This window comes from Lepidothrix coronata, unplaced genomic scaffold (assembly GCF_001604755.1).
Source record: "Lepidothrix coronata isolate B3197 unplaced genomic scaffold, Lepidothrix_coronata-1.0 Scaffold22, whole genome shotgun sequence".
Lineage (NCBI taxonomy): Eukaryota > Metazoa > Chordata > Aves > Passeriformes > Pipridae > Lepidothrix > Lepidothrix coronata.
The window spans coordinates 1,110,682-1,112,213 of NW_016690202.1; the positions used below are offsets into that span (position 1 = coordinate 1,110,682).

The 1,532-nt window shown below is 39.9% G+C and overlaps 1 protein-coding gene across 1 annotated transcript in view; it reads left to right on the forward strand.

The window, feature by feature from the left end:
* Window position 1: 1 nt before the first annotated feature.
* Window positions 2-1,532, forward strand: part of MTX3 (metaxin 3) — a gene marked incomplete at its 5' end in the record, with an annotated part of 11,383 nt that continues 9,852 nt past the window's right edge. Inside the window, one exon of the mRNA XM_017808072.1 lies at window positions 2-104. Coding sequence (XP_017663561.1) covers window positions 2-104 — 103 coding nt within the window. The remainder of the gene's footprint in view (window positions 105-1,532) is intronic.

Sequence of the window (1,532 nt, forward strand, 5' to 3'; positions counted from 1 at the left end):
ATTTAACCCTTGTCTCTCCCAATCTTTATTGCAGGCTTACGCCAAATTTTCTGGTGCTCCCCTGACAGTGAATACTATAAGTAGGTCCTGGAAAGCTCCAAAAGGTACCGTCTTTGCAGTCTGTATTCTTTTAGTTACGGCTGCACTATAGATGAACGTTCCAGTTTCTGTATTTGCATTGGGCTTGTGCTAATGAGTGCAGCCTGCCCCAGTTAAATGACTTCACAGGACCAAGTGTGATGAATTTATGGGAATAAAATAATGGAAGACATAAATAAAGTGCTTCAAAGGACAATTTATTAAAATGTATATAGGTGAAGCAGCAGACCGTCAACAAAGCAGTAGTGCCAAGTACATAACTCTTTCAGGCAGTCTAAATTGATGGTATACTGAAAGCAAATTTTTAAGTTTTTAACACTTTGCACATTTATAATGATAGTAACCAGACTTGTATGTGGAAATAGCTCTTTAATTATACATAATTTAAGGGGCTGGTATAGTTGTAAGTGCAATGTGAGCTTCAGCGAGTATACCTTACACTAACTGGGATGTTTAGCACTGTGCTGAATTAGAGTGGTTCACTCAGAAAAAATGGAATATGAGGTGTCAGAGATGACTTCTTTGTGTTGGATGCTCCTACTCATTGCTTGTTTGCTCAGCATTTAAGTTATTGTCTTGGTGTATTTCAGAGAGGTAACATCGCTGCAGGGTTAAAGTATTCTGTCGTTTATACTTAACCACATCATCAGTTTAGCCATTACTGTATTCATACAGAAGTTGATCCTTTAGCTCTTGCTTTTCAGTGTGTTGTTTTCTGTTAGGAGCAAATACCAAGAACTAGCTGGGTGTACTTGCTAAAAGTTTGGTGGCTTTCCTCATAGCAAAAATACATAAAATCCATTAAAAAATCAATCCAAATAGTAAATGTTGGTGATAGTTGATACTTTAATAGTAGTTAGCAGCACAATCCTTTTGGGCTTATTGAGGCAGTTATGTTGTGAACGTGCTGTAAGATAGCCCCTGTTACAGACACTTTGATCTGGCAATCTCATGAGTAAAGGCTTCCAGTAAAGTTCTGTCATAAAGGAAATACTTAGTTCTTGAGTAGTTCATGGTTATGCTGTGGTAGCTTGGGCAGTGGTTGTAGCAAGGCTAGACAAAACAGGTGGTTAAAATGGATTTGGAGAGGAAGGACAGGAAAAAAACTGGAGTGGAAGGAAGAGGCCCTGAGGTGAATGCGTTGAGGAGGCAGTTGGACTGAGTTGGAATTTTTGTCTTAAGATGAACATGTGAATTCCAGACAAGTAGCCTGGTTCTCAAAGTACTGAGTACCTAGCAGAAAACATTGGCTTCAATCTGATTTTTTGTTGCTATTTTTTATGTTCTGTTATTAGTGATGGCCTTGGTAGACTAAGCATACTTCTGACCTTGGTGGAGCTCCCCTGCTGTGTAAAAGTTCATGTCTACATGTTAGGGGCCCCTGGAGGTCTAGTGGTTAGGGTGCAGGACTCTCACCGCTGCGACCCGGGTTC